Source organism: Zalophus californianus, chromosome 7 (assembly GCF_009762305.2).
Source record: "Zalophus californianus isolate mZalCal1 chromosome 7, mZalCal1.pri.v2, whole genome shotgun sequence".
Taxonomy (NCBI): domain Eukaryota; kingdom Metazoa; phylum Chordata; class Mammalia; order Carnivora; family Otariidae; genus Zalophus; species Zalophus californianus.
The window spans coordinates 116,564,397-116,580,542 of NC_045601.1; the positions used below are offsets into that span (position 1 = coordinate 116,564,397).

General features: G+C 60.6%; 1 protein-coding gene across 3 annotated transcripts in view; it reads right to left on the bottom strand.

Annotated features, from left to right (window-relative positions):
- Positions 1 to 16,146, bottom strand: part of ITPR3 (inositol 1,4,5-trisphosphate receptor type 3) — a 66,652-nt gene that overhangs the window by 4,699 nt on the left and 45,807 nt on the right. For 2 of the 3 annotated variants that reach the window (XM_035728560.1, XM_035728561.1), the window contains exons 27-55: positions 15,486 to 15,650; positions 15,323 to 15,397; positions 14,758 to 14,883; positions 13,595 to 13,717; positions 13,303 to 13,503; positions 12,142 to 12,393; positions 11,783 to 11,908; positions 11,524 to 11,649; positions 10,212 to 10,332; positions 9,445 to 9,635; positions 8,690 to 8,838; positions 8,420 to 8,528; positions 8,200 to 8,290; positions 7,914 to 8,083; positions 6,456 to 6,630; positions 6,158 to 6,342; positions 5,794 to 5,994; positions 5,534 to 5,644; positions 4,946 to 5,041; positions 4,734 to 4,835; positions 4,560 to 4,646; positions 3,885 to 3,995; positions 3,593 to 3,785; positions 3,225 to 3,350; positions 2,564 to 2,736; positions 1,704 to 1,868; positions 821 to 1,013; positions 246 to 350; positions 32 to 159 (exon numbers count right to left, since the gene is read on the bottom strand). In XM_035728560.1, coding sequence (XP_035584453.1) covers positions 32 to 159; positions 246 to 350; positions 821 to 1,013; positions 1,704 to 1,868; positions 2,564 to 2,736; positions 3,225 to 3,350; positions 3,593 to 3,785; positions 3,885 to 3,995; positions 4,560 to 4,646; positions 4,734 to 4,835; positions 4,946 to 5,041; positions 5,534 to 5,644; positions 5,794 to 5,994; positions 6,158 to 6,342; positions 6,456 to 6,630; positions 7,914 to 8,083; positions 8,200 to 8,290; positions 8,420 to 8,528; positions 8,690 to 8,838; positions 9,445 to 9,635; positions 10,212 to 10,332; positions 11,524 to 11,649; positions 11,783 to 11,908; positions 12,142 to 12,393; positions 13,303 to 13,503; positions 13,595 to 13,717; positions 14,758 to 14,883; positions 15,323 to 15,397; positions 15,486 to 15,650 — 4,176 coding nt within the window. Of the gene's footprint in view, positions 1 to 31; positions 160 to 245; positions 351 to 820; positions 1,014 to 1,703; positions 1,869 to 2,563; positions 2,737 to 3,224; positions 3,351 to 3,592; positions 3,786 to 3,884; positions 3,996 to 4,559; positions 4,647 to 4,733; positions 4,836 to 4,945; positions 5,042 to 5,533; positions 5,645 to 5,793; positions 5,995 to 6,157; positions 6,343 to 6,455; positions 6,631 to 7,913; positions 8,084 to 8,199; positions 8,291 to 8,419; positions 8,529 to 8,689; positions 8,839 to 9,444; positions 9,636 to 10,211; positions 10,333 to 11,523; positions 11,650 to 11,782; positions 11,909 to 12,141; positions 12,394 to 13,302; positions 13,504 to 13,594; positions 13,718 to 14,757; positions 14,884 to 15,322; positions 15,398 to 15,485; positions 15,651 to 16,146 lie in introns of those variants that run through there. The other variant, XR_004820211.1, reaches the window with a different exon arrangement.

Consider the following 16,146-nt stretch of genomic DNA (forward strand, 5'->3'; position numbering starts at 1 on the left):
AGGGCCGGGGAGCGAGGCAGGCGATGCTCACGTCTTTGGAGGGCTTGCGGAGAATATCGCCCACGCCACCACCGTTGCGCAGCCCGTGGTTCATGACAGTGACAATGCACATCAGCAGAGTGTCACAGGCCCGCTCCGTGCTCTCCAGTTCTTCGTTCCCTACACGCGGAGTGTGTGCTCAGACCCAGGCCAGGCCCCTGCCTCCACGCCCCCTCTCCCAGGTCCCCGAGACACACTGCCCTCACCTTCCAGGACCTCAGGCACCGAGACCCCTGAGACACAATTCAGCTTGTCCCCACTGCACGTGCCCACGAATGTGGCAGCTCCATGTGGCATCCCCAGGGGGCTGGCTAGAGAGGACACAGAGGAGGTCACCAGAATAAGGACATGGCAGGCCTTATCATTCCCCTGGTTGTGTCCCCAGCATCACATCCCCCACGAAGCCTTCCCCTATCCTGCAAGCTCCCGACTCTGCCGGGCTACAAGTGAGGGGTCTTCGTGCCCTTGCCCCCACCAGGCTGTGCAGGAAGGACAGGAAGGGGGGGTCTGCACCCCTGAGCCTAGCACACAGGCAGCCCCAGCAAATACCGAGTTTAACATGAATGCCGGGGTCTGCAAGCAAGAGGCTCCTTAGGGAGCCAAAGACCAAGGCTCTCCCACCCCCTCAGTCTGTGCCAGGGAAAAGGGAGGCAGATCGGTGTGAGCTGGACCTCCCCGGAACCCAAGAGGAGAAACTGAGGCAGGGAGCACTCCCAGGGCCTGGTCCAGACACAGGTCATCTGTTCAGCACCCCCTCAGCCAAGGAGAGGGGACGCCAGACCTCCAGAGTGATTGCCGGGCAGCCGGTCGACCTCAAGGATGAAGTCATCCTTGAGGAAGAGGAAGCCAACGATGGAGAAGAGGTAGACTAAGATGAGGGCCAGCAGGGCGGTCAGCAGGATGGAGCGGCCGTTGCGAGTCACGCTCTTGATGACGTTGAACAGCGTCTCCTCACGGTAGATGAGGTCAAAGAGCTGCAGGGGAGGGACAGGGCCATGAGGGACCGCAGGTACCACTGGATCCTAGGGCTGCCCCGCTCCCAGTGGTTTCCCACAGGCTCCTCCAGAAGGGTCTGTGTTAGGCACATGGAACCAGCCTAGTGGGCCTGTCGGGGAGGCTGCTCAGAGGAAGCGGAGTTCTAAGGCCAAGAGAAGGGAGTGTGGCCCAGGAGAAGGTGTAAGGGTGAATGGGCAGGCAAATCCACACATGCGGGGGGAGAAAGATGACCAACTCTTAAAGTGTGCTTGCTACCTGCCAGGATGCATTCTACATGATTTTTGTGTATTAAGCTCATGTCAATCTCACAATTATTCTAGAAGGCAGGTGCTGTTAATTATCCTTGTTTCATAGATACAGAAATGGAGGCATGGGGCAGTCAAGAAAACTTGCCCAAAATTACAGAGCTAGTAGTGTCCGAGCTGGGACACAAACCCAGGTAGTCTGGTTCCAGGGGAGATGGGCCAGATGGGGGTCAGGAGTGGCTAGCAGGGCCCTGAAGGTCAGGCTGAGGTCAGGTAGAGGAGGACTCTGGAAATCCATCCCTCCAAGCCCAGCAGCAAGAGGACTGGACAGAGACTGGTGCTGGGAACCACTAGCAGCCTGAGGGGAGCCCCAGTCTTCCCCACACCCCTGCCAGCCCCAGCCCCAGCCCCCACCACGCTCACCAGAATGCTGTAGAAGAGCTCATGGACAAAGAGACCCAGGACACTAGTCAGGATGTAGCCCACATGGTAGAGGAACTCCATGTCCATGACCATGGCCTTATAGCCCCGGATGAAGGTGCCTCGGTTGCCCACGAAGCTCACCACAAAGACGATCTTGTTGGTCAGCTGGGGGCAAGTACAGGGCATGGGGATCAGGGTCCCACCACCCGCCCCGGATCTCCACTCCCTGTTGCTTTGCCTGCCCAGTGCCCAGCTCAGAGGTCAGCCCTTCTGTGGAGCGGATCTGAGCCGGTCCTGCTCAGCCTGGCAGGCTCGGCATTAATGAACATGCTTCCAGAAATGTATCTGAGCTCCTGGGATAGAACGGGGAAAAGCCCCTGGGGTCCCTGGCTCCAGGAAGAAAGTGAGATACAGGTAAAGGAGGATGGAGTGGGACAGACCAACCTTAGCCTTTACGGTGACTTGGTAAGTTAGGGAAAGGTGCCTGCCCCCATTCCCCTTGCTCCAGATACATTTTATTTCCAGCTGTCAGGAACTGTCATAACATACAAATCCTTGACGTCTACAGTGTGGACAGTGCCTCTGGGCAATGCCCCACTACCGCGTACAGAGCAGCCCCGAAGCTGGTGCCCCGAAGTGCCTCCTGGCTGGCTGGCTCTGAGTGCCAGTTGCCCCAGGGTGTCTAGGGAGACAGAGGAGGCACAGAACAGCCCTGAGCGCTGGTCTTTAACAAGCTTTGCCCCATCACAAGGACAAGGGGGATAGGGCAGAGCAGTGGCTGCTGGGAGGTGGCCGGCCAGTGTGAGGTCCTACCGCGCCACAAGCGCAGGGGTGGCATGGGGGCTCCCTCCGGCACTCACGTTGAGGGCGCCCAGGATGTTGAGTGTGGGCCCAATGCCCAGGTAGTAGATGGAGCGCAGGATGAGTGCCACAATGAGGGGGCGGATGCTGTAGCGCTTGGTGAACAGGGCCGCAATGGAGAAGCAGATGAGGATCCAGAAGAGCAGGGAGATGAGTGGGGAGCCCAGCACGCCTGGGGGCCAGGGTGCAGGGGTGAGCACTGGTCAGCGAAGCCCACCACAGCCCCAGCCCCTACACACCCCAAGAAGCCACCCCCTCCTGGAAACCTTCCCTATAAAGTTCTCAGTCACCTGGTATTAGGGCCCCTCCTGCACCATCACACCTGCTGTCTAGGCTTAAGGCAGGAGGCCCTATTCAGCTGCTGCTACCATATCTGACCTCTGGCTCATGTTTGTGTGTGAGAGAGAGAGAGACAGAGAGGCAGAGAGGCAGAGCGAGAGACATGCACTGTCTCCAGAAGTCAAGGACATTGTCTGTCCCACGGGACCACATCTGTGTCTCCCCAGGATGAGGTGCAGAGCCCAAGAGCAGCGCAGGGGTGCTTTTCCCCATTCTGCATCTGGTCCCCGAAGAGCCTGGCTGGCCCCAAGGCTCTGCCCAAACCCAGGGAGGGGGCATGGTGGGCTCCAGGGCCTCAGTCTGCCAGTCTTGTGTCCCCACCTGTGGACGCGCCCTCCATGTAGGGATAGAAGAAGGCAATGATGATGTTGATAAAAACTGCCAGGTTGAAGGAAATACTGCCCCACAGGGTCATGCGGCGGGAGAACCAGTAGATCAGTGGCATGCCTGGGGGAGGAGGGTGATGGCAGGCTGGTGTGAGTGGGGCCTCTCGTTCACATTGTCCACCCACCCCGCACGGGCCCCCAGCGCCGGCACAAGCTCCAGGCCCCACTTCAGAAAACGTCACTGGAGCCCTCCTAGGGGTGGGGTGGGTGAGGCAACTACCAGCAGGTAAGGGGCGTCCCCAAGGGGCATCACCGAGCAGCTGCAGGCCTGGCCTTGCCCTCCCGCCCCGCTGGGGTCCTCACTGCGGAGCTTGCGCTGCCATTCCATTTCGTTGTGCAGGAAGGAGGACTGGTCGAAGAAGTCGCTCACTTTGCTGCCCTGCTCATCCTGCTCTGTGGTGGTGAAGAGCCGGTGCTTGGTCTCCTCTGTCAGGAACTGGCAGATGCCAGGCACCGGGAACACGATCTGCTCCATGCTGCGGTCCTGCCGCACGATCTGGGCGCACACAGGCACAGGGTCACACCTAGGCCACCACCACCAAGGACCAGGGTCACGGCCCTCACTCACGGCACCCCTATTGCCCTCCGGCCCCACCTCTATCTGGGACGTGTGGTTCTCGTAGTAGGCCAGGGGGTCCTCCTCCTCCTCCTGGGCGGGCGCTGAGGACTTGAGCATCTGGGACAGCTGCTTGTTGTTGAGGCTGAGCTGGGGGTAGAGGGGCCGCTGAGGTCAGGCCCCGCAATTCCCCACTGCTAGACCTGCCACCCAGCCCTACCTGCTCGAGGGTTCCCCAAACAGACCAGACCCAGCCCGGCCCAACTAGGATGCAGCCCCAAATTGAGAGGGTGTAGTGGGAGAGCCATGTCCAGACAATCCCAGAGGACAGGCACCACCCTCTGCTGTCCGGCTCCAGGCTTCCAGACCCGCCCCAGAGCTTCACTCCCATTTACACGTCTAGGTTTCACCCAGGCCACCAGTCTGGCTCTTCCCGCCCTGAGCCCCGCCCCCGACCCCCCAGCCCCCAGCCCCCAGTTCGAGCTCTTTACTCAGGTTCAGGCCCCGCCCCCGGTCCCGCTCCGCCCAGAGCTCCTGCCCCGCCCCCCCCGGCCTCATCCCGATTCCCACCGGCCCTCGGATCTCCGCTCTGCCCTCTTCCCCGCCCTCAATCCCTAGCCCCACCCCCAGATACCAGCCCATCCAGTCTCTCGCCCAGCCCCGCCCCTGCATCTAAGCCCCGCTCCACATCCAGCCTAGTCCCCGGGCCCCCACCATGGAAGAGATGCCCTCGGCCTCCTCCTCTTGGATGCGCTTCACCGGCTTCAGCAGGTGCTGCAGCTGTTTGTTGTGCCTGGAGAGCTGCGTGAGAGGGCGGTGCGGGGTCACGGGGCGGGGCCACGGGGGGGCAGGGCCGCCGGGGGCGGGGCCACGGGGCGGGGCTGGTACCTGCAGCGCCAGGATGTAGATGTTGTGGCCCACTTCCCGTGGGCTCACCTCCGAGTTCTCACGCTCCTCCTCCTGCAGGTAGGCCTTCTTGATGACGTCCACCTGGCGGGGCAGTGCCTGTCTGAACGCCGTCTTCCTGGGGCGTAGGGAATCCCCGCCTCCTGCACCCCACCGACTCACGCCTTCCCACCTGACCCCTGACCCAGCCTCACCAGCTCCTGGGGCCGCAGGCTGATGAGGATTCGCTCCGCGTTTTCACTGTCGTGCCGGCTCTCCATCAGAGCCAAGAGCAGCTTGGAGGCATTGTCCTGCGGAGAGGTGGGGAAAGGGGGACAGGCCACAGTCTGAGGGCCCCCACCATGCCCCCCAACAACCCCTTCCTCTGTCTACTCCACAGTAGCCTCTCCCAGCCCGGACGATGCGCCACGGCCTTCCCGTTCCCCGCTGTCCCCCAGGACTTGCTGAGAAGCGTCCTGCAAAGCCAGCCACCACCCCCACCCCCCTGCCTTCACCCCCACCCCGCGGCAGGTGCACACAATCCCCCAGAGAGCAGACACACACACACACACACACACACACACACACACACACACACACACACACACACACACAAGGCCCTCAGGTAAACCCAGAACTCGTTTGCTCCCGGAGTGTACATGCAGTCCGTTTGCTCACACACTCATTTGTATGTGTGTATTAAACCCATCACCACACCCCAGTATGCACACTCAACACACATGTCGCATGGGTATGTGCACACCCATCGCATGCACACTCACGTGGGCTGCCACGGGCCCCACCTTGAGCTGCAGCACCAGATCCATACGGTACTTGCACAGGGGACTGATGTCATTGAGAATCAGCGCCGTGATGATGTCTATGCCATTGGACTCGTGCGTCACGATGCAAGTCTGGCAGGAGGCAGAGGGGGGACACGGGGCCCGGGCCCCTCAGCACTCTGGCTGCTCCGGAGGCCTCCATCTCTCCCCTGCCCAGCCTGCCCCCTGCACCGGCGTGGCCACACGCCCTGTCGGCTGCTGGCGCCGCCGCGACAGCTCACCTGGTTCTCGTGGCAGGGGCCCTGGCAGTACTCAGTGAGGGTCTCCAGGGTCTGGATGACCAGGCCCACGTTGTCCTCGTTGATGTAAAGGCCCAGCAGCCCCAGGCCGCCGGTGGTGCTGCCGCACATGATGTCCAGAAACTGGAGCGTCTCGCACACCAGGTTGTAGTTGGTCTTGTTGTTCTGAGAGCGCAGGAAGTTCTGCAGGGCACAGGAGGGTGGGCATGGCACAGCTCTCGCAGGGGAGGAGAGGCCAGCCCTGGGGGACTGTGCCCTCTGCCACCAGCTGCAGAGCAGTGGCCCACGGGCAGAGGGCAGGGGGTCCACGTGCTGACCGGGTGGCGGGGCAGGGGCAGGCACTCACCTGCAGGTCCCGGTTGTGATTCTCACACAGCAGCTGCAGAAAGCGCAGGATGGGCTGCATGATGAGCACAGACGTGCCCATCTCGTTGCTCTGTACGCGCTCGCCCACCTCGTGGCCCCGGCGCAGGCTGGGGCCCAGCGAATAGCGGGATGGGGAGCCTGGCATCGAGAAGGAAGCTACGCGGCCTGCAGGGGGGGGGGCCTGGTGAGGCTGAGGCTGCTGGAAGGGACCGGACCCTCACCCTGCACCCTCTGACCCGGGCCCAGCACCCCCATCCTGTACTGCTGTGACCTCTGACCTTTGGTGGTGGGGTCTGCCGCCTCCCGGTCCTCGCGCGGCTGGCTGCCCAGGTCGTTCATGTTGACGGCCACCGTGGACTTGGTCTCCTGCTGGGCCCGCTTCATGCGGTCATGCAACACTTTGAAGAAGCGCTCTGACTTCTTGTCACTTGTCATCAGGTTGTAGAAGGATTTCTGGGGGGTACGGTGACATGGGGGACAGCCTCAGCCCTGGGCCTGGTGCTAAGCAGCCCTTGGTGAGTCCCTGGAGCACTCTCTCCATGCTGCTGGGACAAGGCTGGGCCGCAGACAGGTCCCTAGGTGTGCCCTGGGACTGCAGCTGGTGCAGGGGCGGTCAAGGCTATCAGAGGCAGTGGGGAAGGCTTGGTAACTGCCGTCGCTGCGATGCTGGGGGCCTGCACAAGCTTCCTCACACCATCTGCATCTGCCCACACAGCAGCGGAGCTGCCCCTCGGAAGTCTAAGCCTTGTCCCTCCTCTGCCTGACACCCTGCAGCGGCCCCGCCGCCCAGCACCCACGAGACCACCTGATGGCCTGCCACCTCTCTTGGCACTGCCGGTGCAGCCCGCCCCTCTTGTCCACAGGCTTACCTCTGGGCCCTCGCTGCACTGGTCCCTCTTCAGGGGCCTACCCCATCCCTGCCCCAGCACCCCCATGCCCCTCGCCTCCATTAGCACTGTCCAACACGCTCTCCAGGCCATGGAGAGATTATAGTCATTGGCTGTTGTCCCCACTAGGATACAGGACCAATTCATAGGATATATGGATTTTGTCTTTTCTGTTCACGGCTAAATCCTTAGTGCCTAGGCATTCGGGAGGCACTGAGCGTGGACTTATTAAAACAATGCATGAGGGGCACCTGGGTGGCTCAGTCGGTGAAGCGTCTGATTCTTGGTTCTGGCTCGGGTCATGATCTCAGGGTCGTGAGATCAAGCCTTGCACCAGGCTCTGCACCCAGCACAGAGTCTGCTTAAGACTCTCTCTCTTTCTCCCTCTGCCCTTTCCCACCTCTCTCTCAAAAAAATAAATCTTAAAAAAAAAAAAAAAAAAGCCATGAATGAAGGAATGAATGGGGATAAGGCAATCATAGGGGACTTTTCAGAGGAGGCAGTCCTTCGGTTGGGCACCAGAGGCCGAGGAGAGTGTGGAAGAGGAGGGAAGGAAGCCTGAGCAGAGACCGAGAGGCAGGAATGATGGACTTGACGTGAGCAGCGTGGTGGGGAGTCAGGCTCAGGCCTGGCTTGAGGGGGACGGTCAGCGTGGGTAGGAAGAGGCCAGGGGACACGGGGGCAGTTATGGGAGGTGGAGCCGCCCCCGCATAGCCAGACTAGTGCAGGCCACCAGCACCTAGCCCTGCAGCCAAGCCCGGCAGCCTCAGCAACGTGTCGCACTGTGCTGAGCAGGAGGCACCACCCTCCCCAGGAGGTGAGCCCCCAGCACCCCCCACCACTCCACACCTGGATCTCAGTGTTGCCACCGTCCAGCAGGCGGATGGCCAGGCCAATGCTCTCCTGGAAGATCTTCTCATTCTTGGTGCTGGTGATCAGGTCACATACCAGCTTGGTGGCCCCCTCCTTGTCCAGCCGGCACTGGGTGGCCGCAATTGCTGACCAGTCTTGGTCCAGGCCTGGAGTTGGGGAACCCATGTGAGGGGAGCTGGGGGGGCAGGGGAACAGAAGGGAGGGCCCAGGGCTTGGGCACGTGGGCCACGCAGAGGCACTGCGGCGGGGAGGCGGTACTGACCAATGCCCATGGGGTCTGGAAGGTCCCCCCTCGAGCTGGACTTCCGGTTCTGGAGGTAGTTTTGTAGCAGCATCTTGCGCAGCTGATTGCCCTGCGGGGGAGGAGCAAGGCCCCGCAGTGGCGCGTTTCACCCCTGGACCACTGGCCCACCCACGCTGGCCCCGAGCCCCCGGGCCTGCCGGCTGGGCTCCCAGGGCATCCAGCTCCCCCGGGTACTCACCCGGTCCCCGTACTTGGTCTTCTTGAGCAGCATCTGCTGCAGGGTCCGCAGCACCTTGACACACAGCTTCTCCTCCGACTCCATGAGGTCCTTGGTGTGCTGGATCAGCCTGGCCCGTGAGGAAGGAGGGCACGCTGGGGGCAGCCTCGGCTGCCTCCCTCCAGCCACTTCCCCTGCCCCAGCCCTCCGCCCTGTGGGCTGTCCGGTCCTGCCTTGTCCCCGGCGGCCTCGCCCCCGCCACCCCCCTCCCTGGCCCAGCGTCCGGCTCACTTGGACAGGAAGCCCCCACTCTCGCAGCGCTGGTAGGCCTCACTGCCCTCCAGGAAGAGCAGCTCGGGCCAGTGCAGGACGTCTACCAGCACCGACAGCTCGGCCTGTACCAGGGGCCTCAGTCGCTCCTCCAGGGCCGTGATGATGTCCTGGGGTGGGCACGGCACAGTCACTACCAGGCCAGGTGCAGGCCGCCCAGGCCCAAGAGATGAGTGGGGCTGGACTACCATTCCACCCACCCCAACACTGAATGGCCCCACCGATTTCTCCAAGCCTGTCTGAGGGGCCCTGCGTCCACAGAACCACCCTGAACAGTGCAGGTCATCTGTCCACTCAGAGCCCCTGGCTGGGAGCCACAAGCCCTAGCTTTTCTCCCAGCCCCTCCTCCAGCTGTGTGACCTGGGGCAAACCGCTTCCCCTCTCTGGGCCTCGGCCTCCTGCCATGTGGGGATAGTGAGCCACCACAGCCCCTCAGAAGTGTGTAGACAGTGGCCAGGAGCGTGTCGCATAAACAAGAAGGCGCTGTCAGGACTGAGAGGTGTCCCACCCCGTTTCATGAGCACCAACCCTACTAGCAGAGGCCTGGGTTCTCCTGGCTTCCCCTGGAACGATGCCCCTCGGTCCCCTTCCCGGGGCCTGCCCTTAGCAGGGGCCTCTTTCCTGGGGAGTGCGGGCAGCACAGGAAGGGACCACTTCCCCAGAACCACCCTTCCGAAGCAGCTCCCATGGCCGACACCGGGCAGCCCCGCACTCACCTGCAGCTTCTCGATGATGTTCTTGTAGTCCCACTGGTTGGCGGCAGGCGGGACGCGCGGGAAGGCCCGTGTGGTGGCCTTGTAGTTAGAAGCGCTGCGCTGGGCGGCGGCTAAACAGGTGGCACCACTGCTGAGCAGCGAGCTGATGTGCGCGTCCAGGTCCATGGGCAGTGAGATGGCCCGGCCTTTGGCTGGGGGGGGGGGCGCGGAGACAAGGGGGTGCTGGAGGGCAGGTGGGGGGTGGGGAGGGCCCGGCCAGCCAGAGTGGCTAGGCTCTGGGCTGCCGTACTGGGGGACAGGGTGAACTCACCGAGATTCTGGGGTATGTGCTGGCCCCCACTTGGACTGGGGTGCCCTCTTCCCCTTTTGGGGTAAAAAGAGGGAGTTTCTGCCTCTCTGATTCTACCCTGGCTCCACCCTGAGCCCTCCCCTCCTCTCTCCCACCTTCTCTCTCCTCTTCCCCAGCGCTCCCTAACCACCTACAGGCCTCCCTTCTGCCTGAAACCATCTGCAAGCAAAAGAAACTTTGGTTGCGGGCTGTCACCCGGCATTCTCCTCTGGGGAAATGACTCAAAGCTCAAAGGAGAAAACAGCTTTTCTCGATTGCTAAGATGCCAGTTAGACACTGAGAAGAACTTGCTGAGAACTACTTGGGAGCAGATGATGGGCGAGCTTAGGAATAACGTGTTTATTTTGAGGGCAGGCGTTCCTGCAGTGAAGGGAGGGGAGGGGTGGTTGGAGCTAGCCAGTGCCCCTGGCACACTCACCCACCATGGCGAGGGTCCGGATGCAGGCCTCCACGGAGCCCTTGTGCTGCTGCTGCAGCCACGGACACTCAAGCAGCCGTGTGCTGGACTGCAGCAGCTGCACCACGATGGTCTGGTGTGTCTGCAAGAGGCAACAAGCCTACTGCTACAGCCTGGCCCACCCTCCACCCTGGGCAGCCCCAGGCCCAGGGACCAGGCCCCACTGAGAATGGGCATGATGGAGGAACATGCTTCCAATAGTTACCATGTGTCTTTGTGCCAAAGGGAAAAGGCACCCCCTTTCCTCTCAGCAGTGCACAACCTGCCCAACTGTACGTGGCAGCCCTATGAGAATTCCCCAAGGTCCAGACCTGGGGCTTAGAGTCCTATTGCTGACCCCTTCCTTCCTTTAAAAACAATTTTTTAAATAAAGTACTATTGTGAAAAAGTGATACACTTCCATGGTTCAAAACCCAAAGTATGCTACAAAAAGGCTTACTTTGAGGAGTCTCACCCCAAGCTTGATCCCATCAGCCCATTTTCCCACCTCTGCCCTGGGACTGATGAGAGGTGGAAAAAGCTGATACAAATTACTCATAGTCCCAAAGAGATCCCAGGGCCCAAACGCATGTGTGTCAAAATGAGCCCACCCTTGCTGAGAGACCAGGACCTCAGTCCCTCTACCTATAAGTAACCCCTTTGTTGGGTTCTTGTGTCCATCCAGTGATTTATGGTATTATGATTTAGGTATTGTCGCTCCCCCCTCCAGGGAACCTGCCTCTTTTGCCTTCAAGGGGCCCTGGGCTAGGAAGTCTGGGAATCTGGGAATCGACTGAGGGGCCATGACTCTTCCAGTGATTTAAGACAAACTTCTGTTCCCTAGCCTAGAGCTTTTCTGCTGTTGCAGGTAAGACTTCAGTCCCAGGGGCACCAGACTGACTAAGCCGACAGCAAAGATCTCTGGGCATTGGGCCCTCTGGATTACCGCTCGGGCTCTGCTATCCACCATGGTAGGCATGACCATCTTGTCTTCGGGGGGTACGTGCTGCCAGCCGTCCCCTGCCACCCTGGGACCCATCACACCAAGTCAATTTAGGAATTCCCGTTCTAGGGTACTGTCCCCATGGTAATCCCTGGCCCACAGAAGTTATAGGAGATTAAATGTTTGTTGTTTTAAACCACTAACTTCGGGGGTAATTTGTTACATAGCATATGTGACTAACGCACTTGTCTATGTCCTTCTGCTACGTCTTTATGCGCCACAAGCAAACGTGAATATATATTCTCCTTCCCCCTTCCCAGCACAAGAGCTGTGCACGCAGGAGAGCCTCACCTGCAGGGAGGTGCTGTTCTCAGAGAACGGAGAGCTAAAGAACGCGTTGATGGTGTCCAGCACGACGGTCAGCACGTACTTCTCCAGCGTGGGGTCAGCCAGGCGCTTCTCCCGCTTACTGCACACCTGGGGCAGGAGAGAGAGATGCCCTGGGGGCCCCTCCACGCCCAGCCCCTGGAAGGCTGCCCAGGCTCCCAACTACACCCCTGCCCAGCACGGGGTGCCCACAAGCCCACGCCCCACCCCCCGGGGGACAGACCCGAGCCATGTCCAGGGTGAAGTTCTCAAAGAGTGTCCAGATGTGGTTGCTCGTGTAGATCTCCTTCATCTCCACCTCCGTGTCCACATAGCAGTGATTCACGAAGTTCACATAAGCCATTTTCACCTGCGCAGGCGGAAGCAAGGTCAGGGGCCTGAGCAGGGCCACCGGCCCAGGCTCTCCTCCTCTGTACTCCACCAATTCTCCCCTGACCTCCCCCTTGTTCCTCAGCCCACGTCCCTCCTACCCGCCCCCACTTTCCTTACCTCCCCCTTCCTGCCCTGCCATGCAAGACTGACGGCTGCCCAGGCCTGGCTCCACCACCCCTTCTCCCCCGCCAGCAGTCCCAGGGCCCAGACCTCGGTGATGCAGTCCTCATGTGTCACCACAGACACCACGTCCTCCAGGGGCAGCAGGGAGGTGCACTTGATCTCCGTGTAGACGTTCTTGCCCTCAGCGCAGGCAGCCAGTAAGTCCACCAGGGAGATGTGGTACATGAGGGGGCTGTGGTCCTCCACGCCATCCCGGGCGGCCTTCATCATGTCTAGCAGGTGGGCCAGTGAGGCCTTGTCATTGTAGAACACGACCACGTCATCACCCGCATTGGTCAGCTGTGGGCAGGAGGGGTGCCCGATCAGATGACCCAGTCCAGCAGGCCCCGGGGGTACCAGGGAGAGATTGGGACTCTGACCCCAGCCCTCACGTGACACTCAGGAAAACCCTCCCCTGCCTGGCCCTCAGGGCTGTAGGCTGATGTCTCGGGCCACCTGCCATCAGGGCCGAACCCTGGACCCAGAAAAAGTGCCCCCTCCTCCCCTAAAGAAAGAAACCCCACTCGGGCTTGTTTCGGAGGTGCCTCCTCCAGGAAGCCCTTTCTAATCCCATGCCCCCTCCCTCCCCTGGGCTCCCAGTGTGGAATTTAAAGCTCCCAGAGCACACGCTGCATCCTCTCGTGTCAGTGATTATGTTATTCACAGTAATAATAATAACAGCAATCAATAATCCGCACTGTACAGCACTTCCGGTGCAGGGCACCTCATTCATCAGGTCCCTCATCTCCCTTTACTGTGCTCCCCCCGCCCCCCCACCCCCATACCGCGCTGTAAGATGCTCCTGGGCAGAGACCACGTCTGTTCCAGATTTAGACTCGGCCCTTCCTACTTCATGCCTTCGGCCAACAGGTCTACCGGGCACCTGCAGGGTGCCAGACGCCGGGGCCCGTGCAGAAACACACAGGATGTGGTCCCCGCCCCGAGTTTACACCCCACTGATGTCCCCCGGTACATCATGCTCCTTGGCCCACAGCAGGCGCCTCATGATTTTTAAATCCGTGAAAATACAAGGATAAATAGTGGAATGAGCGTGTGAGTTCTTTCAGGCCTGTTATCGGAGATCTCCTAGACCTGCCTCTGTGGCCTTAGTCCTCCCTCCACCGGCCAGGTCCCTCTCGTGACCCCCTGTCTGACTTAACTCTGGTCCCACCGCCTGAGCCCCCACATGTCCCCCGGCCCCATCCTCACCTCGGTCATGATCATGTCCTGGCACTTCTTGACATACTTGCCCTCGGCCTTGATGACGGTGTGCAGGAAGTCCAGGTACTGCACGTGCCGCCCGTGGGTGGCCAGCAGGTGCACGAAGTGCTGCAGCACGGGCTCACTGATTTCCGAGCACAGCTGGTAGTTGTTCAGGAAGATGTGCTGCATGGTCTCTGCCTCCAGGAGCTGGGGGCAGGCAGGCGGGTGGCTGTCACCAAGGGGGATCCGGGGCCCGCTCCCCACCGCCGCCACCACCCCCCCCACCTCGTGCCCTTACCCCCGGCGTGAGGAAGAGGTGCAGGTGCTTATGCAGCAGGGCCTGGTTGCCCGGGTTCCCCGCGCAGAACTTCTGCAGGAACTGGTGCGTGTAGCGCAGGATCTCCATCATCTTGGCATCACCCTGGGCACCGGGACAGGAGGAGGAAGGTGAGGCTGGGCCTTGCGCCTGAGCTCCAGCAGCTGTGGCCGGGGGTCCGGGCTTGAGATTGGGACCACAAGGAGGCCAGGTTCAAGGTGAAAGCTGCGCCTCCAGGTCAGGAGAAGGAAATGTGTGTTGGGCACTGGTGAAGCGTCTGCCTTCGGCTCAGGTCATGATCCCAGGGTCCTGAGATCAAGCCCCGCATCGGGCTCCCTGCTCCGCGGGAAGCCTGCTTCTCCCCCTCCCCCTCCCCCTGCTGTGCTCTCTCTCAAAAAAAAAAAAAAAAGGAAATGTGTGAAGGGCTGAGGGGCAGAGGCTGAGGTGAGGCCAGTGTGGGGGAGCAAGGTTGAGGGGTCGGGGTCAGGTGAATGGCTGGGTGTCAGGCTCAAGAGCCAGTGTGTCAGTTGAGGGGAGGCGTGGAGGGTCAAAGGTCGAAATGATGCTCAATTTGGAGTCCGGGACCAGGGTGTGCCCGGGGTTAGGTCAGGGTAAGAGGTCAGAGTGAGGCTAGGGTATGGAATCAAAGTCAGGGGTCAGTATGCGGTCTGAGTTGACATCATGAGTCAAAGAGAGGCTGGGGTCAGATAAGGCTCAACATGGATCAAGACAAGGAGGCGATGGGGCACCTGGGTGGCCTAGTCAGTTAAGCATCCGCCTTCGGCGCAGGTCATGATCCCAGGGCTCTAGGATGGAGCCCCACGCGTGGGGCTCCCTGCTCAGCGGGGAGCCTGCTTCTCCCTCTACCCCTCCCCCCTGCTCGTGATCTCTCTCTCTCTCTCTCTCAAGCTCTTTCTCTCTCAAATAAATAAATAAATAAAATCTTTGGGGAAAAAAAAGATATACAATGAACCTGAAATGATCAGGAAGAGGCCAGAGAGGGAAATAGAAGCTAGGGTCAGGGTCAAGAATCAGGGGTGAGGCTGGGTTAGGTCAGCATTTGGGATTAGTGCGTGGTTTGGGTTAGGTCAGGGTTCAGGGGGGAAGCTGCCCCGGGGAGTCAGAGGTCAGAAGTCAAAGGCCACCTTATCATAGGGGATCTGCAGCAGGTCCAGCATGACCTTGTGGGCATCCATGTTCTTGAGCAGCCTCTGCTGCTTCTTCCTCATCTGCTCCCCCACGCCGCACATCTTGTTCAGCCGCTCCAGGATCTGGGGAGGGTGGGGGGTGAGCCCAGAACCCCTGCCCTCTTCCTCCAGCTTCCCCGCCACCCGGCTCCCCGCCCCCAACTCAGGCTGGTCGAAGTCCCCAGCCAAGTCTGGCCAAGCCCCAGCTCACATCCAGGACAGGAAGGGGGAAGGAGGCCACATTCACTGAGTCAGATCGCCGCAACAAGGTAGGGAAGCACTTTTAAAAACCTAATTCCACCCATAAAAGTAAATAGAACAATATGACTGTGAAATGGAATTTCATTAAATTCCTTCAGCTTTAAAATAATTCCATCTGGACCTGGGCAGGGTTGTCTTTAATGTGCAGGCAAAGCAGAAGATGTGTATTTTGAGGGCCAGTGGCTGGTAGAGTGGGGAGGCAGGAGAGGCCAGGCCCCGGAGCCTCCGGGGCGGGGGGGCCTCAGGGCCCCAGGCCACTCACGCCCTTGACGATCTGGTAGTTCTCACTGCTCTTCTCCCCGGGTGGGTGCAGAAAACCCTCCTCGTCTGTGGGCCGCTGGGGACACAGGGAACCGAGCAGGGGTCAGCCGGGCCCAGCCCTCACTGGGAACCCTGGTCTTCCAGCTCCCTGCCACCCCACTCACCTCTTTCTTGTCTTTGGCAGCACCTGTGTCCACCTCCTCGCCCTTGCTGCTGCCCTTCTTGTCCACCCACAGCTCTGACTTCTCCACCATGGTCCGCAGCCGGTCCAGCTCTGACTTGATCACCTTGTAGTTCTCCACATCCTGAGCGGAGATCAGCAGCTGCACCTGAAGGTTGACCATGGGCATGCCTGGTGAGACGGGCACCTCAGGTCCACTGCCTCGTAGAGACCCCCCGGTGCCTGCCCTCTTCCAGGCCTCTGCTCCTCCTCAATGCTGCTGCCGGCCACGGTCCGCCACCTCCAGGAAGCCTGCCCAGATGGCCGAAGGCCTCCCCGCACTGTTTGTCATGAGCTGCCCCATTGGCTGGCTTCAGTTGCTCATTGACTAGTGCCGCTAAGGCCTATCACTTGGCCACTCCAACCCCAAACAGGGCAGGGCAAAGAATACTGGCAGCACTGACCTGTAGCGCCTGCTGCAGGACAGCCATGTCCCTTGGCTCCCACTTCACTCGCTCTGGTCAGGGTAAGGGAGGAAAGCCCCCCAAGCCTCAATGCCCCCCTCCATAAAACGGGGATGAGAGGAGTAACCATGTTGCCAGGGGCCGCTGCGAGAAGTCCACTAATGCGAGGCCAAGGCTCAGTGCCTGGCACATGCTCGAAAA